General features: G+C 18.9%; 1 protein-coding gene across 1 annotated transcript in view; it reads left to right on the forward strand.

Annotated features, from left to right (window-relative positions):
- The first annotated feature begins 5,784 nt into the window (after positions 1–5,784).
- The window catches only part of LOC128999446 (cysteine-rich motor neuron 1 protein-like), a 163,361-nt gene continuing 142,839 nt past the window's right edge, over positions 5,785–26,306 (forward strand). The window contains exon 1 of the mRNA XM_054425977.1: positions 5,785–5,848. Coding sequence (XP_054281952.1) covers positions 5,785–5,848 — 64 coding nt within the window. The remainder of the gene's footprint in view (positions 5,849–26,306) is intronic.

Below are 26,306 nucleotides of genomic sequence, written 5' to 3' on the forward strand. Positions count from 1 at the left end.
CTTTGTAAAATGTAACTTAATAAATTGTAACTTAATGAAATGTAACTTAATAAAAAATTTAACTTAGTATAATGTAACTTAGTAAAATGTAACTTAGTAAAATGTAACTTAATAAAATGTAACTTAATAAAAAATTTAACTTAGTAAAATGTAACTTAGTAAAATGTAACTTAATAAAATGTAACTTAGTAAAATGTAACTTAATAAAATGTAACTTAATGAAATGTAACTTAATAAAAAATGTAATTTAGTAAAATAAAACTTAGTAAAATGTAACTTAATAAAATGTAACTTAATAAAATGTAACTTAATAAAAAATGTAACTTAATAAAATGTAACTTAATAAAATGTAACTTAATAAAAAATATAACTTAGTAAAATGTAACTTAGGAAAATGTAACATAATAAAATGTAACTTAATAAAATAAACTTAATAAAATATGTAACTGAGTAAAATGTAACTTAGGAAAATGTAACTTAGTAAAATTTAACTTAATAAAATGTAACCTAATAAAATGTAACTTAGTAAAAAATGCAACTGTGTAAAATGTAATTTAATAAAATGTAACTTAATAAAATGTAACCTAATAAAATGTAACTTAGTTAAATGTAACTTAATAAAATGTAACTTAATAAAATGTAATTTAATAAAATATGTAACTTAGTATAATGTAACTTAGTAAAATGTAACTTAATAAAATGTAACTTAATAAAATGTATCTTAATAAAATGTAACTTAATAAAAAATGTAACTGAGTAAAATGTAACTTAGGAAAATGTAATTTAGTAAAATGTAACTTAATGAAATGTAACTAATTAAAAAATGTAACTTAGTATAATGTAACTTAGTAAAATGTAACTTAGTAAAATGTAACTTAATAAAATGTAACATAATAAAAAATGTAACTTAGTAAAATGTAACTTAGTAAAATGTAACTTAATAAAATGTAACTTAATAAAATGTAACTTAGTAAAAAATGTAACTGAGTAAATTGTAACTTAGTAAAATGTAACTTAATAAAATGTAACTTAATAAATTGAAACTTAATGAAATGTAACTTAATAAAAAATGTAACTTAGTATAATGTAACTTAGTAAAATGTAACTTAGTAAAATGTAACTTAATAAAATGTAACTTAATAAAAAATGTAACTTAGTAAAATGTAACTTAGAAAAATGTAACTTAATTAAATGTAACTTAGTAAAATGTAACTTAATAAAATGTAACTTAATGAAATGTAACTTAATAAAAAATTTAACTTAATAAAATGTAACTTAATAAAATGTAACTTAATAAAATGTAACTTAATAAAAAATGTAACTTAGTAAAATGTAACTTATGAAAATGTAACATAATAAAATGTAACTTAATAAAATGTAATTTATGAAATGTAACTTAATAAAATGTAACTTAATGAAATGTAACTTAATAAAAAATGTAACTTAGTAAAATGTAACTTAGTAAAATGTAACTTAGTAAAATGTAACTTAATAAAATGTAACTTAATAAAATGTAACCTAATAAAATGTAACTTGGTTAAATGTAACTTAATAAAATGTAACTTAATAAAATGTAATTTAATAAAATATGTAACTTAGTAAAATGTAACTTAGTAAAATGTAACTTAATAAAATGTAACTTGATAAAATGTAACTTAATAAAATGTAACTTAATAAAAAATGTAACTGAGTAAAATGTAACTTAGGAAAATGAATTTAGTAAAATGTAACTTAATAAAATGTAACTTAATAAATTGTAACTTAATGAAATGTAACTTAATAAAAAATGTAACTTAGTATAATGTAACTTAGTAAAATGTAACTTAGTAAAATGTAACTTAATAAAATGTAACTCATTAAAAAATTTAACTTAGTAAAATGTAACTTAGTAAAATGTAACTTAATAAAATGTAACTTAGTAAAATGTAACTTAATAAAATGTAACTTAATGAAATGTAACTTAATAAAAAATGTAACTTAGTAAAATAAAACTTAGTAAAATGTAACTTAATTAAATGTAACTTAATAAATTGTAACTTAATGAAATGTAACTTAATAAAAAATGTAACTTAGTAAAATGTAACTTAGGAAAATGTAACATATTAAATGTAACTTAATAAAATTGAGCCGACCCCTCGCACCGCCCCCAGACGAACAACTATTGGAAGCATGCCCCCCATAGTGACAGTGCGAGTGGCCGCCCCACATCCCTAACAAAAGTGAAAGGCCGTGGGTGAACATAAAAAAACAAACAGTTGTCAACAAAGCCTATAACTTTCAAAATTAACAATAACAACAAACAACAAATTCCATCCATCCAAAGAATTTCTTTTAAATAATCTCTTTCTCAGAAATTTTAAAGCAAAATGAATTTATATCTACCCTCCTGAACTTACAAACTGGTACCAGTAAATACAAAATTGACCTAACAAAATTTAAATTGGACGGTAACTGTGACTGAAAAAATTAGGCCTAACTATGAATAATTTAAAAGATGGTAACTGTAAATACTGCTTTAAACTTTAAATAAATCAACAATCTAATAAATTACTATAAATAAATAACAGATAATAAATAATTTAGGGGCCCCCTTTTTTTTATAGAAATCTTTAAAAATTTTAATCAGTCCAAAACACTTGCGGTTCTTGGCGGCACAATACACAGTAGTCCTTGTTGGTGGCAGGCGGTGGTGGTAGAGGGCGGATGGTGGCCTAATGGTCCCCGGAGAAGCTGGGCCATTGGCAGCCCGAGGAGGAAGAAGATGTTATGTTCCCCCGGGCGACCCTCTCCGAAGACAGCAGCCGAACCAAGCCTCCCATCCGGGACCTCATCTGACGACTGGCAATCCGTTTAATTACATGTTAAAAGAATTTGGTTTGTATGAAGCACAGTAAAAAATGTGACTAGATGTTAACTGATACAAATATAACATTACAAACACAAAACTTGACATGAAACGATGACAGTCGCTGTTCTTCTGCCGAAAAAGTGTCCGACAGCGGAAAATGCCCCGGAGTCTGCAGGTCTGCTGCCAGACCCAAACCGATTGAGTTCCGGCGCAAGGCCAGCACTCGCACTATACAAAAATCACTGAGGCGTGACATTGGTGGGACGCTAGGTGGACATGTCACGGCTCAAAATGTAACTTAATAAAAAATGTAACTGAGTAAAATGTAACTTAGGAAAATGTAACTTAGTAAAATCTAACTTAATAAAATGTAATCTAATAAAATGTAACTTAGTAAAATGTAACTTAATAAAATGTAACTTAATAAAATGTAGCTTAGTAAAAAATGTAACTGAGTAAAATGTAACTTAGTAAAATGTAACTTAATAAAATGTTACTTAATAAAATGTAACCTAATAAAATGTAACTTAGTTAAATGTAACTTAATAAAATGTAACTTAATAAAATGAAATTTAATAAAATATGTAACTTAGTAAAATGTAACTTAGTAAAATGTAACTTAATAAAATGTAACTTAATAAAATGTAACTTAATAAAATGTAACTTAATAAAATGTAACTTAATAAATTGTAACTTAATGAAATGTAACTTAATAAAAAATGTAACTTAGTATAATGTAACTTAGTAAAATGACACTTAGTAAAATGTAACTTAATAAAATGTAACTTAATAAAAAATGTAACTTAGTAAAATGTAACTTAGTAAAATGTAGCTTAATAAAATGTAACTTAATAAAATGTAACTTAGTAAAAAATGTAACTGAGTAAATTGTAACTTAGTAAAATGTAACTTAGTAAAATGTAACTTAATAAAATGTAACTTAATAAAAAATGTAACTTAGTAAAATGTAACTTAGTAAAATGTAACTTAATAAAATGTAACTTAGTCAAATGTAACTTAATAAAATGTAACTTAATGAAATGTAACTTAATAAAAAATGTAACTTAGTAAAATAAAACTTAGTAAAATTTAACTTAATAAAATGTAACTTAATAAAATGTAACTTAATAAAAAATGTAACTTAATAAAATGTAACTTAATAAAATGTAACTTAATAAAAAATATAACTTAGTAAAATGTAACTTAGGAAAATGTAACATAATAAAATGTAACTAAATAAAATGTAACTTAATAAAATATGTAACTGAGTAAAATGTAACTTAGGAAAATGTAACTTAGTAAAATTTAACTTAATAAAATGTAACCTAATAAAATGTAACTTAGTAAAATGTAACTTAATAAAATGTAACTTAATAAAATGTAACTTAGTAAAAAATGTAACTGTGTAAAATGTATTTTAGTACAATGTAATTTAATAAAATATGTAACTTAGTATAATGTAACTTAATAAAATGTAACTTAATAAAATGTATCTTAATAAAATGTAACTTAATAAAAAATGTAACTGAGTAAAATGTAACTTAGGAAAATGTAATTTAGTAAAATGTAACTTAATAAAATGTAACTTAATAAATAGTAACTTAATGAAATGTAACTAAATAAAAATGTAACTTAGTATAATGTAACTTAGTAAAATGTAATTTAGTAAAATGTAACTTAATAAAATGTAACATAATAAAAAATGTAACTTAGTAAAATGTAACTTAGTAAAATGTAACTTAATAAAATGTAACTTAATAAAATGTAACTTAATAAAATGTAACTTAGTAAAAAATGTAACTGAGTAAATTGTAACTTAGTAAAATGTAACTTAATAAAATGTAACTTAATAAATTGTAACTTAATGAAATGTAACTTAATAAAAATGTAACTTAGTATAATGTAACTTAGTAAAATGTAACTTAGTAAAATGTAACTTAATAAAATGTAACTTAATAAAAAATGTAACTTAGTAAAATGTAACTTAGAAAAATGTAACTTAATAAATTGTAACTTAATGAAATGTAACTTAATAAAAAATGTAACTTAGTAAAATGTAACTTAGGAAAATGTAACATATTAAATGTAACTTAATAAAATTGAGCCGACCCCTCGCACCGCCCCCAGACGAACAACTATTGGAAGCATGCCCCCCATAGTGACAGTGCGAGTGGCCGCCCCACATCCCTAACAAAAGTGAAAGGCCGTGGGTGAACATAAAAAAACAAACAGTTGTCAACAAAGCCTATAATTTTCAAAATTAACAATAACAACAAACAACAAATTCCATCCATCCAAAGAATTTCTTTTAAATAATCTCTTTCTCAGAAATTTTAAAGCAAAATGAATTTATATCTACCCTCCTGAACTTACAAACTGGTACCAGTAAATACAAAATTGACCTAACAAAATTTAAATTGGACGGTAACTGTGACTGAAAAAATTAGGCCTAACTATGAATAATTTAAAAGATGGTAACTGTAAATACTGCTTTAAACTTTAAATAAATCAACAATCTAATAAATTACTATAAATAAATAACAGATAATAAATAATTTAGGGGCCCCCTTTTTTTTATAGAAATCTTTAAAAATTTTAATCAGTCCAAAACACTTGCGGTTCATGGCGGCACAATACACAGTAGTCCTTGTTGGTGGCAGGCGGTGGTGGTAGAGGGCGGATGGTGGCCTAATGGTCCCCGGAGAAGCTGGGCCATTGGCAGCCCGAGGAGGAAGAAGATGTTATGTTCCCCCGGGCGACCCTCTCCGAAGACAGCAGCCGAACCAAGCCTCCCATCCGGGACCTCATCTGACGACTGGCAATCCGTTTAATTACATGTTAAAAGAATTTGGTTTGTATGAAGCACAGTAAAAAATGTGACTAGATGTTAACTGATACAAATATAACATTACAAACACAAAACTTGACATGAAACGATGACAGTCGCTGTTCTTCTGCCGAAAAAGTGTCCGACAGCGGAAAATGCCCCGGAGTCTGCAGGTCTGCTGCCAGACCCAAACCGATTGAGTTCCGGCGCAAGGCCAGCACTCGCACTATACAAAAATCACTGAGGCGTGACATTGGTGGGACGCTAGGTGGACATGTCACGGCTCAAAATGTAACTTAATAAAAAATGTAACTGAGTAAAATGTAACTTAGGAAAATGTAACTTAGTAAAATCTAACTTAATAAAATGTAATCTAATAAAATGTAACTTAGTAAAATGTAACTTAATAAAATGTAACTTAATAAAATGTAGCTTAGTAAAAAATGTAACTGAGTAAAATGTAACTTAGTAAAATGTAACTTAATAAAATGTTACTTAATAAAATGTAACCTAATAAAATGTAACTTAGTTAAATGTAACTTAATAAAATGTAACTTAATAAAATGAAATTTAATAAAATATGTAACTTAGTAAAATGTAACTTAGTAAAATGTAACTTAATAAAATGTAACTTAATAAAATGTAACTTAATAAAATGTAACTTAATAAAATGTAACTTAATAAATTGTTACTTAATGAAATGTAACTTAATAAAAAATGTAACTTAGTATAATGTAACTTAGTAAAATGACACTTAGTAAAATGTAACTTAATAAAATGTAACTTAATAAAAAATGTAACTTAGTAAAATGTAACTTAGTAAAATGTAGCTTAATAAAATGTAACTTAATAAAATGTAACTTAGTAAAAAATGTAACTGAGTAAATTGTAACTTAGTAAAATGTAACTTAGTAAAATGTAACTTAATAAAATGTAACTTAATAAAAAATGTAATTTAGTAAAATGTAACTTAGTAAAATGTAACTTAATAAAATGTAACTTAGTCAAATGTAACTTAATAAAATGTAACTTAATGAAATGTAACTTAATAAAAAATGTAACTTAGTAAAATAAAACTTAGTAAAATTTAACTTAATGAAATGTAACTTAATAAAATGTAACTTAATAAAAAATGTAACTTAATAAAATGTAACTTAATAAAATGTAACTTAATAAAAAATATGACTTAGTTAAATGTAACTTATTAAAATGTAACATAATAAAATGTAACTAAATAAAATGTAACTTAATAAAATATGTAACTTAGTAAAATGTAACTTAGGAAAATGTAACTTAGTAAAATTTAACTTAATAAAATGTAACCTAATAAAATGTAACTTAGTAAAATGTAACTTAATAAAATATAACTTAATAAAATGTAACTTAGTAAAAAATGTAACTGTGTAAAATGTATTTTAGTAAAATGTAATTTAATAAAATGTAACTTAATAAAATGTAACCTAATAAAATGTAATTTAATAAAATATGTAACTTAGTATAATGTATCTTAATAAAATGTAACTTAATAAAATGTATCTTAATAAAATGTAACTTAATAAAAAATGTAACTTAGTATAATGTAACTTAGTAAAATGTAATTTAGTAAAATGTAACTTAATAAAATGTAACATAATAAAAAATGTAACTTAGTAAAATGTAACTTAGTAAAATGTAACTTAATAAAATGTAATTTAATAAAATGTAACTTAATAAAATGTAACTTAGTAAAAAATGTAACTGAGTAAATTGTAACTTAGTAAAATGTAACTTAATAAAATGTAACTTAATAAATTGTAACTTAATGAAATGTAACTTAATAAAAAATGTAACTTAGTATAATGTAACTTAGTAAAATGTAACTTAGTAAAATGTAACTTAATAAAATGCAACTTAATAAAAAATTTAACTTAGTAAAATGTAACTTAGAAAAATGTAACTTAATAAAATGTAACTTAGTAAAATGTAACTTAATAAAATGTAACTTAATGAAATGTAACTTAATAAAAAATGTAACTTAATAAAATGTAACTTAATAAAATGTAACTTAATAAAATGTAACTTAATAAAAAATGTAACTTAGTAAAATGTAACTTATGAAAATGTAACATAATAAAATGTAACTTAATAAAATGTAACTTAATGAAATGTAACTTAATAAAAAATGTAACTTAGTAAAATGTAACTTAGTAAAATGTAACTTAGTAAAATGTAACTTAATAAAATGTAACTTTATAAAATGTAACCTAATAAAATGTAACTTGGTTAAATAAAAACTTAATAAAATGTAACTTAATAAAATGTAATTTAATAAAATATGTAACTTAGTAAAATGTAACTTAGTAAAATGTAACTTAATAAAATGTAACTTAGTAAAATGAACCTAAATAAAATGTAACTTAATAAAAAATGTAAGTTACATTTTACTAAGTTACATTTTACTACGTTACATTATACTAAGTTACATTTTTTATTAAGTTACATTTCATTAAGTTACATTTTATTAAGTTTCATTTTACTAAGTTACATTTAACTACGTTACATTATACTAAGTTACATATTTTATTAAGTTACATTTCATTAAGTTACAATTTATTAAGTTACATTTTATTAAGTTACATTTTACTAAATTACATTTTCCTAAGTTACATTTTACTCAGTTACATTTTTTATTAAGTTACATTTTATTAAGTTACATTTTATTAAGTTACATTTTATTAAGTTACATTTTTTATTAAGTTACATTTTATTAAGTTACAATTTATTAAGTTACATTTTACTAAGTTACTTTTTTTATTAAGTTACATTTCATTAAGTTACATTTTATTATGTTACATTTAATAAAGTTACATTTTACTAAGTTACATATTCCTAAGTTTCACTTTACTCAGTTACATTATTTATTAAGTAACATTTTATTAAGTTACATTTTATTAAGTTACATTTTCCTAAGTTACATTTTACTAAGTTACATTTTTTATTAGGTTACATTTCATTAAGTTACATTTTATTAAGTTACATTTTTTATTAAGTTACATTTTATTAAGTTACATTTTACTAAGTTACATTTTACTACGTTACATTATACTAAGTTACATTTTTTATTAAGTTACATATCATTAAGTTACAATGTATTAAGTTACATTTTATTAAAATACATTTTACTAAATTACATTTTCCTAAGTTACATTTTTTATTAAGTTACATTTCATTATGTTACAATTTATTAAGTTACATTTTATTAAGTTACATTTTACTAAATTACATTTTCCTAAGTTTCATTTTACTCAGTTACATGTTTTATTATGTTACATTTTATTAAGTAACATTTAATTAAGTTACATTTTTTATTACGTAACATTTTATTAAGTTACATTTTATTAAGTTACATTTTCCTAAGTTACATTTCATTAAGTTACATTTTATTAAGTTACATGGTTTATTAAGTTACATTTTATTAAGTTACATTTTACTAAGTTACATTTTACTACGTTACATTATACTAAGTTACATTTTTTTATTAAGTTACATATCATTAAGTTACATTTTATTAAGTAACATTTTACTAAGTTACATTTTACTACGTTACATTATACTAAGTTACATATTTTATTAAGTTACATTTCATTAAGTTACAATTTATTAAGTTACATTTTATTAAGTTACATTTTTTATTAAGTTACATTTTATTAAGTTACATTTTACTAAGTTACATTTTACTACGTTACATTATACTAAGTTACATTTTTTATTAAGTTATTTTCATTGAGTTACAATTTATTAAGTTACATTTTATTAAGTTACATTTTATTAAATTACATTTTTTATTAAGTTACATTTCATTAAGTTACAATTTATTAAGTTACATTTTATTAAGTTACATTTTAATAAATTACATTTTCCTAAGTTACATTTTACTCAGTTACATTTTTTATTAAGTTTCATTTTATTAAGTTCCATTTTATTATGTTACATTTTATTAAGTTACATTTTTTATTAAGTAACATTTTATTAAGTTACATTTTCCTAAGTTACATTTTAAAAGATACATTTTTTATTAGGTTACATTTCATTAAGTTACATTTTATTAAGTTACATTTTTTATTAAGTTACATTTTATTAAGTTACATTTTACTAAGTTACATTTCACTACGTTACATTATACTAAGTTACATTTTTTATTAAGTTACATTTCATTAAGTTACATTTTTTAGTTTCATTTTACTAAGTTACATTTAACTACGTTACATTATACTAAGTTACATATTTTATTAAGTTACATTTCATTAAGTTACAATTTATTAAGTTACATTTTATTAAGTTACATTTTACTAAATTACATTTTCCTAAGTTACATTTTACTCAGTTACATTTTTTATTAAGTTACATTTTATTAAGTTACATTTGATTAAGTTACATTTGATTAAGTTACATTTTATTAAGTTACATTTTTTATTAAGTTACATTTTATTAAGTTACAATTTATTAAGTTACATTTTACTAAATTACATTTTACTAAGTTACATTTTTTATTAAGTTACATTTCATTAAGTTACATTTTATTAAGTTACATTTAATAAAGTTACATTTTACTAAGTTACATATTCCTAAGTTACACTTTACTCAGTTACATTATTTATTAAGTAACATTTTATTAAGTTACATTTTATTAAGTTACATTTTCCTAAGTTACATTTTACTAAGTTACATTTTTTATTAGGTTACATTTCATTAAGTTACATTTTATTAAGTTACATTTTTTATTAAGTTACATTTTATTAAGTTACATTTTACTAAGTTACATTTTACTACGTTACATTATACTAAGTTACATTTTTTATTAAGTTACATTTCATTAAGTTACAATGTATTAAGTTACATTTTATTAAGTTACATTTTACTAAATTACATTTTCCTAAGTTACATTTTTTATTAAGTTACATTTCATTAAGTTACAATTTATTAAGTTACATTTTATTAAGTTACATTTTACTAAATTACATTTTCCTAAGTTACATTTTACTCAGTTACATGTTTTATTATGTTACATTTTATTAAGTAACATTTAATTAAGTTACATTTTTTATTAAGTAACATTTTATTAATTTACATTTTATTAAGTTACATTTTCCTAAGTTACATTTTACTAAGTTACATTTTTTATTAGGTTACATTTCATTAAGTTACATTTCATTAAGTTACATTTTATTAAGTAACATTTTACTAAGTTACATTTTACTACGTTACATTATACTAAGTTACATATTTTATTAAGTTACATTTCATTAAGTTACAATTTATTAAGTTACATTTTATTAAGTTACATTTTTTATTAAGTTACATTTTATTAAGTTACATTTTACTAAGTTACATTTTACTACGTTACATTATACTAAGTTACATTTTTTATTAAGTTATTTTCATTGAGTTACAATTTATTAAGTTACATTTTATTAAGTTACATTTTACTAAATTACATTTTTTATTAAGTTACATTTCATTAAGTTACAATTTATTAAGTTACATTTTATTAAGTTACATTTTAATAAATTACATTTTCCTAAGTTACATTTTACTCAGTTACATTTTTTATTAAGTTTCATTTTATTAAGTTACATTTTATTAAGTTACATTTTATTAAGTTACATTTTTTATTAAGTAACATTTTATTAAGTTACATTTTATTAAGTTACATTTTCCTAAGTTACATTTTACTAAGTTACATTTTTTATTAGGTTACATTTCATTAAGTTACATTTTATTAAGTTACATTTTTTATTAAGTTACATTTTATTAAGTTACATTTTACTAAGTTACATTTTACTACGTTACATTATACTAAGTTACATTTTTTATTAAGTTACATTTCATTAAGTTACATTTTATTAAGTTACATTTTATTAAGTTTCATTTTACTAAATTACATTTTCCTAAGTTACATTTTACTCAGTTACATTTTTTATTAAGTTACATTTTATTAAGTTGCATTTTATTAAGTTACATTTTTAAGTTACATTTTTTATTAAGTTACATTTTATTAAGTTACATTTTACTAAATTACATTTTACTAAGTTACATTTTTTATTAAGTTACATTTCATTAAGTTACATTTTATTATGTTACATTTAATAAAGTTACATTTTACTAAGTTACATTTTACTAAGTTACATTTTACTAAGTTACATTTTTTATTATGTTACATTTTATTAAGTTACATTTTATTAAGCTACATTTTACTAAGTTACATTTTACTCAGATACATTTTTTAATAAGTTACATTTTATTAAGTTACATGTTATTAAGTTACATTTTTTATTAAGTTACATTTTATTAAGTTACATTTTATTAAGTTACATTTTACTAAGTTACAATTTACTCAGTTACATTTTTCACTAAGTTACATTTTATTAAGTTACATTTTATTAAGTTACATTTTACTAAGTTACATATTCCTAAGTTACATTTTACTCAGTTACATTATTTATTAGGTAACATTTTATTAAGTTACATTTTATTAAATTACATTTTCCTAAGTTACATTTTACTTACTTACATTTTTTATTAAGTAACATTTTATTAAGTTACATTTTACTAAGTTACATTTTACTACGTTACATTATACTAAGTTACATTTTTTATTAAGTTACATTTCATTAAGTTACAATTTATTAAGTTACATTTTATTAAGTTACATTTTACAAAATTACATTTTCCTAAGTTACATTTTACTCAGTTACATTTTTTATTAAGTTACATTTTATTAAGTAACATTTTATTAATTTACATTTTTTATTAGGTTACATTTCATTAAGTTACATTTTATTAAGTTACATTTTTTATTAAGTTACATTTTATTAAGTTACATTTTACTGAGTTACATTTTACTACGTTACATTATACTAAGTTACATTTTTTATTAAGTTACATTTCATTAATTTACATTTTATTAAGTAACATTTTACTAAGTTACATTTTACTACGTTACATTATACTAAGTTACATTTTACAGTCATTTACATTTAAGTTAAGTTTAAGTTTAAGTTAAAAGGTTTAAGGTTAAGTTTAAGTTAAGTTTTTATTAAGTTACATAAGTTATATTTTATTAAGTTACATTTCATTAAGTTACAATTTATTAAGTTACATTTTATTAAGTTACATTTTATTAAGTTACATTTTACTAAATTAAATTTTCCTAAGTTAGATTTTACTCAATTACATTTTTTATTAAGTTACATTTTATTAAGTTACATTTTATTAAGTTACATTTTATTAAGTTACATTTTTTATTAAGTTACATTTTATTTAGTTACATTTTATTAAGTTGCATTTTACTAAGTTACAATTTACTCAGTTACATTTTTTACTAAGTTACATTTTTTTAAGTTACATTTTATTAAGTTACATTTTATTAAGCTACATTTTACTAAGTTACATTTTACTCAGATACATTTTTTATTAAGTTACATTTTATTAAGTTACATTTTATTAAGTTACATTTTTTAATAAGTTACATTTTATTAAGTTACATTTTATTAAGTTACATTTTACTAAGTTACAATTTACTCAGTTACATTTTTCACTAAGTTACATTTTATTAAGTTACATTTTATTAAGTTACATTTTACTAAGTTACATATTCCTAAGTTACATTTTACTCAGTTACATTATTTATTAGGTAACATTTTATTAAGTTACATTTTATTAAATTACATTTTCCTAAGTTACATTTTACTTACTTACATTTTTTATTAAGTAACATTTTATTAAGTTACATTTTACTAAGTTACATTTTACTACGTTACATTATACTAAGTTACATTTTTTATTAAGTTACATTTCATTAAGTTACAATTTATTAAGTTACATTTTATTAAGTTACATTTTACAAAATTACATTTTCCTAAGTTACATTTTACTCAGTTACATTTTTTATTAAGTTACATTTTATTAAGTAACATTTTATTAATTTACATTTTTTATTAGGTTACATTTCATTAAGTTACATTTTATTAAGTTACATTTTTTATTAAGTTACATTTTATTAAGTTACATTTTACTGAGTTACATTTTACTACGTTACATTATACTAAGTTACATTTTTTATTAAGTTACATTTCATTAATTTACATTTTATTAAGTAACATTTTACTAAGTTACATTTTACTACGTTACATTATACTAAGTTACATTTTACAGTCATTTACATTTAAGTTAAGTTTAAGTTTAAGTTAAAAGGTTTAAGGTTAAGTTTAAGTTAAGTTTTTATTAAGTTACATAAGTTATATTTTATTAAGTTACATTTCATTAAGTTACAATTTATTAAGTTACATTTTATTAAGTTACATTTTATTAAGTTACATTTTACTAAATTAAATTTTCCTAAGTTAGATTTTACTCAATTACATTTTTTATTAAGTTACATTTTATTAAGTTACATTTTATTAAGTTACATTTTATTAAGTTACATTTTTTATTAAGTTACATTTTATTTAGTTACATTTTATTAAGTTGCATTTTACTAAGTTACAATTTACTCAGTTACATTTTTTACTAAGTTACATTTTTTTAAGTTACATTTTATTAAGTTACATTTTACTAAGTTACATATTCCTAAGTTACATTATACTCAGTTACATTATTTATTAAGTTACATTTTATTAAGTTACATTTTATTAAGTTACATTTTCCTAAGTTACATTTTACTAAGTTACATTTTTTATTAAGTTACATTTCATTAAGTTGCATTTTATTAAGTTACATTTTTTATTAAGTTACATTTTATTAAGTTACATTTTACTAAGTTACAATTTATAAAGTTATATTTTATTAAGTTACATTTTACTAAATTACATTTTACTAAGTTACATTTTTTATTAAGTTACATTTCATTAAGTTACATTTTATTAAGTTACATTTAATAAAGTTACATTTTACTAAGTTACATTTTACTAAGTTACATTTTTTATTAAGTTACATTTTATTAAGTTACATTTTATTAAGTTACATTTTACTAAGTTACATTTTACTCAGTTACATTTTTTATTAAGTTACATTTTATTAAGTTACATTTTATTAAGTTACATTTTATTAAGTTACATTTTTTATTAAGTTACATTTTATTAAGTTACATTTTATTAAGTTACATTTTACTAAGGTACAATTTACTCAGTTACATTTTTCACTAAGTTAAATTTTATTAAGTTACATTTTATTAAGTTACATTTTACTAAGTTACATATTCCTAAGTTACATTTTACTCAGTTACATTATTTATTAAGTAACATTTTATTAAGTTACATTTTATTAAGTTGCATTTTCCTAAGTTACATTTTACTAAGTTACATTTTTTATTAGGTTACATTTCATTAAGTTACATTTTATTAAGTTACATTTTTTATTAAGTAACATTTTACTAAGTTACATTTTACTACGTTACATTATACTAAGTTACATATTTTATTAAGTTACATTTATTAGAGTTACAATTTATTAAGTTACATTTTATTAAGTTAAATTTTACTAAATTACATTTTCCTAAGTTACATTTTACTCAATTACATTTTTTATTAAGTTACATTTTATTAAGTTACATTTTATTAAGTTACATTTTTTATTAAGTTACATTTTATTAAGTTACATTTTACTAAGTTACATTTTACTAAGTTACATTTTACTACGTTACATTATACTAAGTTACATATTTTATTAAGTTACATTTCATTAAGTTACAATTTATTAAGTTACATTTTATTAAGTTACATTTTACTAAATTACATTTTCCTAAGTTACATTTTACTAAGTTACATTTTTTATTAAGTTACATTTTATTAAGTTACATTTTCCTAAGTTACATTTTACTAAGTTACATTTTTTATTAGGTTACATTTCATTAAGTTACATTTTATTAAGTTACATTTTTTATTAAGTTACATTTTATTAGGTTACATTTTACTAAGTAACATTTTACTACGTTACATTATACTAAGTTACATTTTTTATTAAGTTTTTTCATTAAGTTACAATTTATTAAGTTACATTTTATTAAGTTACATTTTACTAAATTACATTTTCCTAGGTTACATTTTTTATTAAGTTACATTTCATTAAGTTACAATTTATTAAGTTACATTTTATTATGTTACATTTTACTAAAATACATTTTCCTAAGTTACATTTTACTCAGTTACATTTTTTATTAAGTTTCATTTTATTAAGTTCCATTTTATTATGTTACATTTTATTAAGTTACATTTTTTATTAAGTAACATTTTATTAAGCTACATTTTCCTAAGTTACATTTTAAAAGATACATTTTTTATTAGGTTACATTTCATTAAGTTACATTTTATTAAGTTACATTTTTTATTAAGTTACATTTTATTAAGTTACATTTTACTAAGTTACATTTCACTACGTTACATTATACTAAGTTACATTTTTTATTAAGTTACATTTCATTAAGTTACATTTTTTAGTTTCATTTTACTAAGTTACATTTAACTACGTTACATTATACTAAGTTACATATTTTATTAAGTTACATTTCATTAAGTTACAATTTATTAAGTTACATTTTATTAAGTTACATTTTACTAAATTACATTTTCCTATGTTACATTTTACTCAGTTACATTTTTTATTAAGTTACATTTTATTAAGTTACATTTGATTAAGTTACATTTGATTAAGTTACATTTTATTAAGTTACATTTTTTATTAAGTTACATTTTATTAAGTTACAATTTATTAAGTTACATTTTACTAAATTACATTTTACTAAGTTACATTTTTTATTAAGTTACATTTCATTAAGTTACATTTTATTAAGTTACATTTAATAAAGTTACATTTTACTAAGTTACATATTCCTAAGTTACACTTTACTCAGTTACATTATTTATTAAGTAACATTTTATTAAGTTACATTTTATTAAGTTACATTTTCCTAAGTTACATTTTACTAAGTTACATTTTTTATTAGGTTACATTTCATTAAGTTACATTTTATTAAGTTACATTTTTTATTAAGTTACATTTTATTAAGTTACATTTTACTAAGTTACATTTTACTACGTTACATTATACTAAGTTACATTTTTTATTAAGTTACATTTCATTAAGTTACAATGTATTAAGTTACATTTTATTAAGTTACATTTTACTAAATTACATTTTCCTAAGTTACATTTTTTATTAAGTTACATTTCATTAAGTTACAATTTATTAAGTTACATTTTATTAAGTTACATTTTACTAAATTACATTTTCCTAAGTTACATTTTACTCAGTTACATGTTTTATTATGTTACATTTTATTAAGTAACATTTAATTAAGTTACATTTTTTATTAAGTAACATTTTATTAATTTACATTTTATTAAGTTACATTTTCCTAAGTTACATTTTACTAAGTTACATTTTTTATTAGGTTACATTTCATTAAGTTACATTTCATTAAGTTACATTTTATTAAGTAACATTTTACTAAGTTACATTTTACTACGTTACATTATACTAAGTTACATATTTTATTAAGTTACATTTCATTAAGTTACAATTTATTAAGTTACATTTTATTAAGTTACATTTTTTATTAAGTTACATTTTATTAAGTTACATTTTACTAAGTTACATTTTACTACGTTACATTATACTAAGTTACATTTTTTATTAAGTTATTTTCATTGAGTTACAATTTATTAAGTTACATTTTATTAAGTTACATTTTACTAAATTACATTTTTTATTAAGTTACATTTCATTAAGTTACAATTTATTAAGTTACATTTTATTAAGTTACATTTTAATAAATTACATTTTCCTAAGTTACATTTTACTCAGTTACATTTTTTATTAAGTTTCATTTTATTAAGTTACATTTTATTAAGTTACATTTTATTAAGTTACATTTTTTATTAAGTAACATTTTATTAAGTTACATTTTATTAAGTTACATTTTCCTAAGTTACATTTTACTAAGTTACATTTTTTATTAGGTTACATTTCATTAAGTTACATTTTATTAAGTTACATTTTTTATTAAGTTACATTTTATTAAGTTACATTTTACTAAGTTACATTTTACTACGTTACATTATACTAAGTTACATTTTTTATTAAGTTACATTTCATTAAGTTACATTTTATTAAGTTACATTTTATTAAGTTTCATTTTACTAAATTACATTTTCCTAAGTTACATTTTACTCAGTTACATTTTTTATTAAGTTACATTTTATTAAGTTGCATTTTATTAAGTTACATTTTTAAGTTACATTTTTTATTAAGTTACATTTTATTAAGTTACATTTTACTAAATTACATTTTACTAAGTTACATTTTTTATTAAGTTACATTTCATTAAGTTACATTTTATTATGTTACATTTAATAAAGTTACATTTTACTAAGTTACATTTTACTAAGTTACATTTTTTATTATGTTACATTTTATTAAGTTACATTTTATTAAGCTACATTTTACTAAGTTACATTTTACTCAGATACATTTTTTAATAAGTTACATTTTATTAAGTTACATGTTATTAAGTTACATTTTTTATTAAGTTACATTTTATTAAGTTACATTTTATTAAGTTACATTTTACTAAGTTACAATTTACTCAGTTACATTTTTCACTAAGTTACATTTTATTAAGTTACATTTTATTAAGTTACATTTTACTAAGTTACATATTCCTAAGTTACATTTTACTCAGTTACATTATTTATTAGGTAACATTTTATTAAGTTACATTTTATTAAATTACATTTTCCTAAGTTACATTTTACTTACTTACATTTTTTATTAAGTAACATTTTATTAAGTTACATTTTACTAAGTTACATTTTACTACGTTACATTATACTAAGTTACATTTTTTATTAAGTTACATTTCATTAAGTTACAATTTATTAAGTTACATTTTATTAAGTTACATTTTACAAAATTACATTTTCCTAAGTTACATTTTACTCAGTTACATTTTTTATTAAGTTACATTTTATTAAGTAACATTTTATTAATTTACATTTTTTATTAGGTTACATTTCATTAAGTTACATTTTATTAAGTTACATTTTTTATTAAGTTACATTTTATTAAGTTACATTTTACTGAGTTACATTTTACTACGTTACATTATACTAAGTTACATTTTTTATTAAGTTACATTTCATTAATTTACATTTTATTAAGTAACATTTTACTAAGTTACATTTTACTACGTTACATTATACTAAGTTACATTTTACAGTCATTTACATTTAAGTTAAGTTTAAGTTTAAGTTAAAAGGTTTAAGGTTAAGTTTAAGTTAAGTTTTTATTAAGTTACATAAGTTATATTTTATTAAGTTACATTTCATTAAGTTACAATTTATTAAGTTACATTTTATTAAGTTACATTTTATTAAGTTACATTTTACTAAATTAAATTTTCCTAAGTTAGATTTTACTCAATTACATTTTTTATTAAGTTACATTTTATTAAGTTACATTTTATTAAGTTACATTTTATTAAGTTACATTTTTTATTAAGTTACATTTTATTTAGTTACATTTTATTAAGTTGCATTTTACTAAGTTACAATTTACTCAGTTACATTTTTTACTAAGTTACATTTTTTTAAGTTACATTTTATTAAGTTACATTTTATTAAGCTACATTTTACTAAGTTACATTTTACTCAGATACATTTTTTATTAAGTTACATTTTATTAAGTTACATTTTATTAAGTTACATTTTTTAATAAGTTACATTTTATTAAGTTACATTTTATTAAGTTACATTTTACTAAGTTACAATTTACTCAGTTACATTTTTCACTAAGTTACATTTTATTAAGTTACATTTTATTAAGTTACATTTTACTAAGTTACATATTCCTAAGTTACATTTTACTCAGTTACATTATTTATTAGGTAACATTTTATTAAGTTACATTTTATTAAATTACATTTTCCTAAGTTACATTTTACTTACTTACATTTTTTATTAAGTAACATTTTATTAAGTTACATTTTACTAAGTTACATTTTACTACGTTACATTATACTAAGTTACATTTTTTATTAAGTTACATTTCATTAAGTTACAATTTATTAAGTTACATTTTATTAAGTTACATTTTACAAAATTACATTTTCCTAAGTTACATTTTACTCAGTTACATTTTTTATTAAGTTACATTTTATTAAGTAACATTTTATTAATTTACATTTTTTATTAGGTTACATTTCATTAAGTTACATTTTATTAAGTTACATTTTTTATTAAGTTACATTTTATTAAGTTACATTTTACTGAGTTACATTTTACTACGTTACATTATACTAAGTTACATTTTTTATTAAGTTACATTTCATTAATTTACATTTTATTAAGTAACATTTTACTAAGTTACATTTTACTACGTTACATTATACTAAGTTACATTTTACAGTCATTTACATTTAAGTTAAGTTTAAGTTTAAGTTAAAAGGTTTAAGGTTAAGTTTAAGTTAAGTTTTTATTAAGTTACATAAGTTATATTTTATTAAGTTACATTTCATTAAGTTACAATTTATTAAGTTACATTTTATTAAGTTACATTTTATTAAGTTACATTTTACTAAATTAAATTTTCCTAAGTTAGATTTTACTCAATTACATTTTTTATTAAGTTACATTTTATTAAGTTACATTTTATTAAGTTACATTTTATTAAGTTACATTTTTTATTAAGTTACATTTTATTTAGTTACATTTTATTAAGTTGCATTTTACTAAGTTACAATTTACTCAGTTACATTTTTTACTAAGTTACATTTTTTTAAGTTACATTTTATTAAGTTACATTTTACTAAGTTACATATTCCTAAGTTACATTATACTCAGTTACATTATTTATTAAGTTACATTTTATTAAGTTACATTTTATTAAGTTACATTTTCCTAAGTTACATTTTACTAAGTTACATTTTTTATTAAGTTACATTTCATTAAGTTGCATTTTATTAAGTTACATTTTTTATTAAGTTACATTTTATTAAGTTACATTTTACTAAGTTACAATTTATAAAGTTATATTTTATTAAGTTACATTTTACTAAATTACATTTTACTAAGTTACATTTTTTATTAAGTTACATTTCATTAAGTTACATTTTATTAAGTTACATTTAATAAAGTTACATTTTACTAAGTTACATTTTACTAAGTTACATTTTTTATTAAGTTACATTTTATTAAGTTACATTTTATTAAGTTACATTTTACTAAGTTACATTTTACTCAGTTACATTTTTTATTAAGTTACATTTTATTAAGTTACATTTTATTAAGTTACATTTTATTAAGTTACATTTTTTATTAAGTTACATTTTATTAAGTTACATTTTATTAAGTTACATTTTACTAAGGTACAATTTACTCAGTTACATTTTTCACTAAGTTAAATTTTATTAAGTTACATTTTATTAAGTTACATTTTACTAAGTTACATATTCCTAAGTTACATTTTACTCAGTTACATTATTTATTAAGTAACATTTTATTAAGTTACATTTTATTAAGTTGCATTTTCCTAAGTTACATTTTACTAAGTTACATTTTTTATTAGGTTACATTTCATTAAGTTACATTTTATTAAGTTACATTTTTTATTAAGTAACATTTTACTAAGTTACATTTTACTACGTTACATTATACTAAGTTACATATTTTATTAAGTTACATTTATTAGAGTTACAATTTATTAAGTTACATTTTATTAAGTTAAATTTTACTAAATTACATTTTCCTAAGTTACATTTTACTCAATTACATTTTTTATTAAGTTACATTTTATTAAGTTACATTTTATTAAGTTACATTTTTTATTAAGTTACATTTTATTAAGTTACATTTTACTAAGTTACATTTTACTAAGTTACATTTTACTACGTTACATTATACTAAGTTACATATTTTATTAAGTTACATTTCATTAAGTTACAATTTATTAAGTTACATTTTATTAAGTTACATTTTACTAAATTACATTTTCCTAAGTTACATTTTACTAAGTTACATTTTTTATTAAGTTACATTTTATTAAGTTACATTTTCCTAAGTTACATTTTACTAAGTTACATTTTTTATTAGGTTACATTTCATTAAGTTACATTTTATTAAGTTACATTTTTTATTAAGTTACATTTTATTAGGTTACATTTTACTAAGTAACATTTTACTACGTTACATTATACTAAGTTACATTTTTTATTAAGTTTTTTCATTAAGTTACAATTTATTAAGTTACATTTTATTAAGTTACATTTTACTAAATTACATTTTCCTAGGTTACATTTTTTATTAAGTTACATTTCATTAAGTTACAATTTATTAAGTTACATTTTATTATGTTACATTTTACTAAAATACATTTTCCTAAGTTACATTTTACTCAGTTACATTTTTTATTAAGTTTCATTTTATTAAGTTCCATTTTATTATGTTACATTTTATTAAGTTACATTTTTTATTAAGTAACAGTTTATTAAGTTACATTTTCCTTAGTTACATTTTAAAAGATACATTTTCTATTAGGTTACATTTCATTAAGTTACATTTTATTAAGTTACATTTTTTATTAAGTTACATTTTATTAAGTTACATTTTACTAAGTTACATTTTACTACGTTACATTATACTAAGTTACATTTTTTATTAAGTTACATTTCATTAAGTTACATTTTATTAAGTTTCATTTTACTAAGTTACATTTAACTACGTTACATTATACTAAGTTACATATTTTATTAAGTTACATTTCATTAAGTTACAATTTATTAAGTTACATTTTATTAAGTTACATTTTACTAAATTACATTTTCCTAAGTTACATATTACTCAGTTACATTTTTTATTAAGCTACATTTTATTAAGTTACATTTTATTAAGTTACATTTTATTAAGTTACATTTTTTATTAAGTTACATTTTATTAAGTTACAATTTATTAAGTTACATTTTACTAAGTTACTTTTTTTATTAAGTTACATTTCATTAAGTTACATTTTATTATGTTACATTTAATAAAGTTACATTTTACTAAGTTACATATTCCTAAGTTACACTTTACTCAGTTACATTATTTATTAAGTAACATTTTATTAAGTTACATTTTATTAAGTTACATTTTCCTAAGTTACATTTTACTAAGTTACATTTTTTATTAGGTTACATTTCATTAAGTTACATTTTATTAAGTTACATTTTTTATTAAGTTACATTTTATTAAGTTACATTTTACTAAGTTACATTTTACTACGTTACATTATACTAAGTTACATTTTTTATTAAGTTACATATCATTAAGATACAATGTATTAAGTTACATTTTATTAAGTTACATTTTACTAAATTACATTTTCCTAAGTTACATTTTTTATTAAGTTACATTTCATTATGTTACAATTTATTAAGTTACATTTTATTAAGTTACATTTTACTAAATTACATTTTCCTAAGTTACATTTTACTCAGTTACATGTTTTATTATGTTACATTTTATTAAGTAACATTTTATTAAGTTACATTTTTTATTAAGTAACATTTTATTAAGTTACATTTTATTAAGTTACATTTTCCTAAGTTACATTTTACTAAGTTACATTTTTTATTAGGTTACATTTCATTAAGTTACATTTTATTAAGTTACATTGTTTATTAAGTTACATTTTATTAAGTTACATTTTACTAAGTTACATTTTACTACGTTACATTATACTAAGTTACATTTTTTATTAAGTTACATATCATTAAGTTACATTTTATTAAGTAACATTTTACTAAGTTACATTTTACTACGTTACATTATACTAAGTTACATATTTTATTAAGTTACATTTCATTAAGTTACAATTTATTAAGTTACATTTTATTAAGTTACATTTTTTATTAAGTTACATTTTATTAAGTTACATTTTACTAAGTTACATTTTACTACGTTACATTATACTAAGTTACATTTTTTATTAAGTTATTTTCATTGAGTTACAATTTATTAAGTTACATTTTATTAAGTTACATTTTATTAAATTACATTTTTTATTAAGTTACATTTAATTAAGTTACAATTTATTAAGTTACATTTTATTAAGTTACATTTTAATAAATTACATTTTCCTAAGTTACATTTTACTCAGTTACATTTTTTATTAAGTTTCATTTTATTAAGTTCCATTTTATTATGTTACATTTTATTAAGTTACATTTTTTATTAAGTAACATTTTATTAAGTTACATTTTCCTAAGTTACATTTTAAAAGATACATTTTTTATTAGGTTACATTTCATTAAGTTACATTTTATTAAGTTACATTTTTTATTAAGTTACATTTTATTAAGTTACATTTTACTAAGTTACATTTTACTACGTTACATTAAACTAAGTTACATTTTTTATTAAGTTACATTTCATTAAGTTACATTTTATTAAGTTTCATTTTACTAAGTTACATTTAACTACGTTACATTATACTAAGTTACATATTTTATTAAGTTACATTTCATTAAGTTACAATTTATTAAGTTACATTTTATTAAGTTACATTTTACTAAATTACATTTTCCTAAGTTACATTTTACTCAGTTATATTTTTTATTAAGTTACATTTTATTAAGTTACATTTGATTAAGTTACATTTGATTAAGTTACATTTTATTAAGTTACATTTTTTATTAAGTTACATTTTATTAAGTTACAATTTATTAAGTTACATTTTACTAAATTACATTTTACTAAGTTACATTTTTTATTAAGTTACATTTCATTAAGTTACATTTTATTAAGTTACATTTAATAAAGTTACATTTTACTAAGTTACATATTCCTAAGTTACACTTTACTCAGTTACATTATTTATTAAGTAACATTTTATTAAGTTACATTTTATTAAGTTACATTTTCCTAAGTTACATTTTACTAAGTTACATTTTTTATTAGGTTACATTTCATTAAGTTACATTTTATTAAGTTACATTTTTTATTAAGTTACATTGTATTAAGTTACATTTTACTAAGTTACATTTTTTATTGAGTTACATTTCATTAAGTTACAATGTATTAAGTTACATTTTATTAAGTTACATTTTACTAAATTACATTTTCCTAAGTTACATTTTACTCAGTTACATGTTTTATTATGTTACATTTTATTAAGTAACATTTTATTAAGTTACATTTTTTATTAAGTAACATTTTATTAAGTTACATTTTATTTAGTTACATTTTATTAAGTTGCATTTTACTAAGTTACAATTTACTCAGTTACATTTTTTACTAAGTTACATTTTTTTAAGTTACATTTAATTAAGTTACATTTTACTAAGTTACATATTCCTAAGTTACATTATACTCAGTTACATTATTTATTAAGTTACATTTTATAAAGTTACATTTTATTAAGTTACATTTTTTATTAAGTTACATTGTATTAAGTTACATTTTACTAAGTTACATTTTTTATTAAGTTACATTTCATTAAGTTGCATTTTATTAAGTTACATTTTACTCAGTTACATGTTTTATTATGTTACATTTTATTAAGTAACATTTTAATAAGTTACATTTTACTAAATTACATTTTACTACGTTACATTAAACTAAGTTACATTTTTTATTAAGTTACATTTCATTAAGTTACATTTTATTAAGTTTCATTTTACTAAGTTACATTTAACTACGTTACATTATACTAAGTTACATATTTTATTAAGTTACATTTCATTAAGTTACAATTTATTAAGTTACATTTTATTAAGTTACATTTTACTAAATTACATTTTCCTAAGTTACATTTTACTCAGTTATATTTTTTATTAAGTTACATTTTATTAAGTTACATTTGATTAAGTTACATTTGATTAAGTTACATTTTATTAAGTTACATTTTTTATTAAGTTACATTTTATTAAGTTACAATTTATTAAGTTACATTTTACTAAATTACATTTTACTAAGTTACATTTTTTATTAAGTTACATTTCATTAAGTTACATTTTATTAAGTTACATTTAATAAAGTTACATTTTACTAAGTTACATATTCCTAAGTTACACTTTACTCAGTTACATTATTTATTAAGTAACATTTTATTAAGTTACATTTTATTAAGTTACATTTTCCTAAGTTACATTTTACTAAGTTACATTTTTTATTAGGTTACATTTCATTAAGTTACATTTTATTAAGTTACATTTTTTATTAAGTTACATTGTATTAAGTTACATTTTACTAAGTTACATTTTTTATTGAGTTACATTTCATTAAGTTACAATGTATTAAGTTACATTTTATTAAGTTACATTTTACTAAATTACATTTTCCTAAGTTACATTTTACTCAGTTACATGTTTTATTATGTTACATTTTATTAAGTAACATTTTATTAAGTTACATTTTTTATTAAGTAACATTTTATTAAGTTACATTTTATTTAGTTACATTTTATTAAGTTGCATTTTACTAAGTTACAATTTACTCAGTTACATTTTTTACTAAGTTACATTTTTTTAAGTTACATTTAATTAAGTTACATTTTACTAAGTTACATATTCCTAAGTTACATTATACTCAGTTACATTATTTATTAAGTTACATTTTATAAAGT

Source organism: Macrosteles quadrilineatus, unplaced genomic scaffold (assembly GCF_028750875.1).
Source record: "Macrosteles quadrilineatus isolate MER2022 unplaced genomic scaffold, UCM_ALF_1.0 Scaffold_8__2_contigs__length_117827958, whole genome shotgun sequence".
Classification (NCBI taxonomy): domain Eukaryota; kingdom Metazoa; phylum Arthropoda; class Insecta; order Hemiptera; family Cicadellidae; genus Macrosteles; species Macrosteles quadrilineatus.